The 2,349-nt window shown below is 37.8% G+C and overlaps 1 protein-coding gene across 1 annotated transcript; it reads right to left on the reverse strand.

Moving 5' to 3' along the window:
• Nucleotides 1-366: 366 nt before the first annotated feature.
• LOC131760012 (small ribosomal subunit protein uS15m-like) lies at nucleotides 367-1,166 on the reverse strand. The gene has a single exon (XM_059069664.2). It carries the CDS (start codon nucleotides 1,164-1,166, stop codon nucleotides 387-389), a length of 780 nt encoding a protein of 259 aa, XP_058925647.1. The 3' UTR covers nucleotides 367-386.
• Between the last annotated feature and the right edge of the window lie 1,183 nt (nucleotides 1,167-2,349).

Genomic DNA, 2,349 nt, shown 5'->3' on the forward strand with positions numbered 1-2,349 from the left:
TCATGAATATTTTTGTAAAGAGCATCATTTTAAATATTATAGATTTTAAAACTCATTTTAATAACATTTTATATCTTGTATGTCTTTCAATAACATTTATTAAAAGAATGTAGTATTATAATAAGTATTCCTTCTGACTGAAAGTTAATACCGTCATTTGAAGTTTTTGTAAGAGTCATATATATTGCAAATATACATCTTCCAATTTTTAAGAAGGCAAAAGCTTTCTTATAAGGGGCCCCATCTATAATCCTCATACATTTGCCTATTTATCTATTTGAGAAATTGATATTCAGTATTAAAAAATTTAGTTGCTATTCTTATTACCAGATACATGGCTATGAGGCAAGGCAGAAAAAAATATCCTTTTTTTTTAATTTTAACATTTATTGGTTTTCTTTGATTGCCTCTGGTCCAGTTTTGGAAGGGCTCTCTGGGTTCTTCTGGCCTTGTTTCCGGGCTGCTGCAGCTGCAGCTTTTAAGGCCCTGTTTTCCTTCTCCAGCTTTTGAGCCTCTTGGAAAACCCGAATGCACAGAGCCTTCCTGGTCACCCAGCAGCGGTGGGCTTTTCGGTAGCACAGAGGGGGAAAGGTGTACTCAATCCCCAGCTCCCTGCACGTCTTCTCAAAGACAGCATAGTTGGTCTTGCAGAGGTGTTTGAGCATCTTTTTCCCCTGGTCAACGCTCATCAGCAGATAGCGCTTGTGGGCTTTGTCCTTTCGATGTTTCTGCATGTGTTCTTCATAACTGCGGATCTTGACGGTCAAGGCAACAATTCGAGCCTCCAGGGAGCTGGCGTCCTTAGGCTTTTCCACGACCTTGCTCATCAACTGCTCTTTCTTGATTTTTAGCTTCTCTTTCTGGTTGGCCATTTCCAAAGATAAGAGTTTTTTCTCGACATCATCAACCTTCTCAATTCCAGGGATGTCCTGGTAGTCCCTGAGCAGCATAGAAGGGGGCGGGTCATCTTCATGGCTGGGCTGGACTGGTTTCTGGGTGGCATATCCGCGGGCGGCCCGGAGGATGAGGCCTCCAGGACGTGAGGGAAGGTCCCGGTGGATGGAGAGAAGCTGGGCGCACCCTCCGTCCGGCAGCCCGAGGACTGGGGCCTGGGTCACTGCCTGGGTAGGAATCGAACCCAGCGCCCTCCACGCCACCCTCAGCATGGTGGCTTCTGACTCCTCAGGGACCCGCTCCACTTAATCAGAAGAATAAGTGGAGTGCTGAGAACAGTTGGAACTTAAAACACCATCTTTTTTTGATCAAAGCAGTAGCAATCCTGCTCAGATTCAAGAGCAGGAAAGAGACCCCTTATCTCCATTAAAAGAATGTAAAATAATTTGCTGCTATGTTTTTGTTTGCTTGCTTGTTTTACTTTACCCTTATATTATTAAGGAAATTGAAGTTGCAAAATTACAGGCTCGAAGCTAAGGTTTTAGGGCATTTAGAAAAGTATATTTGTGATGAGATTTGTTTCCTCTGTGATTATTTTCCTTAGTGTCTCACTGCTGAAGAGACTGAGAAAAAAACCTGAGAACAGGAAGATACAGTATGTGAGTCTTGATAGTTTCCTGCCTCAGCTAGTGGTCTCATTAATAAAGCTGTATTTGGTGGAGACAGAGGCTGTGGACAGGCACAACAAGGCAGGCTTATGGTCATTTTATTTGACGTTTTGTGCATCTTTACACATGCAAAGTGTTAAAGTGTTTCAATTAAATATTTTAGTGAAGAACTGTAAAAACCAATTTAGAAACCTAAATTGAAGATGTGTCCTTTGTTATTCAACATATAACCTGTTAGAATAGGGTTTTCTTTCCATAAAGAATTGATTTTAAATCAAATACTCAACATTTGTAGAGCTCTTTTTTGTTAAGCTTAGCAAAGTAATTCAATTATTCTAATTATATCATAATTCTGTGATCACATTTTTCCTACCTGCTTGAATGAAAGAACCAAATTTCAAACCTTTTGATATATGAGTGCACATGTATTCCTATTTCTTGTTAAATTATATGTATACAATTGATTGATACTTTTAGAAGTCCTCTGATTATGATTTCTTCAAAGAAGTTATTAAAACTAGACAATAAAGATCATTTTGTGTATTATTTGTTTACTTTTTATGACAATAGATCACACATAATTTATCACCCTGTGTTGACTCATTTGATTTTCAAAATAATCTCTATTTCTAAATTATTTTTCTTTTGATTTAAACAATTTACCTTTAGTTTGCATGAATTAAATTGTATGAATGGAATTGAGAATACATACTCAAATCATTAGATTAAGTATTTTGTATCAAAACATTTTTTATTATGGTAATTATCTTATCTCAAAATGACCTAT

The sequence above is a fragment of the Kogia breviceps genome, chromosome 1 (genome assembly GCF_026419965.1).
Source record: "Kogia breviceps isolate mKogBre1 chromosome 1, mKogBre1 haplotype 1, whole genome shotgun sequence".
Lineage (NCBI taxonomy): Eukaryota > Metazoa > Chordata > Mammalia > Artiodactyla > Physeteridae > Kogia > Kogia breviceps.

Excerpts from the sequence above, each read along its gene's own strand:
- LOC131760012 (XM_059069664.2), bottom strand. The coding sequence starts at position 1,166 with ATGCTGAGGGTGGCGTGGAGGGCGCTGGGTTCGATTCCTACCCAGGCA.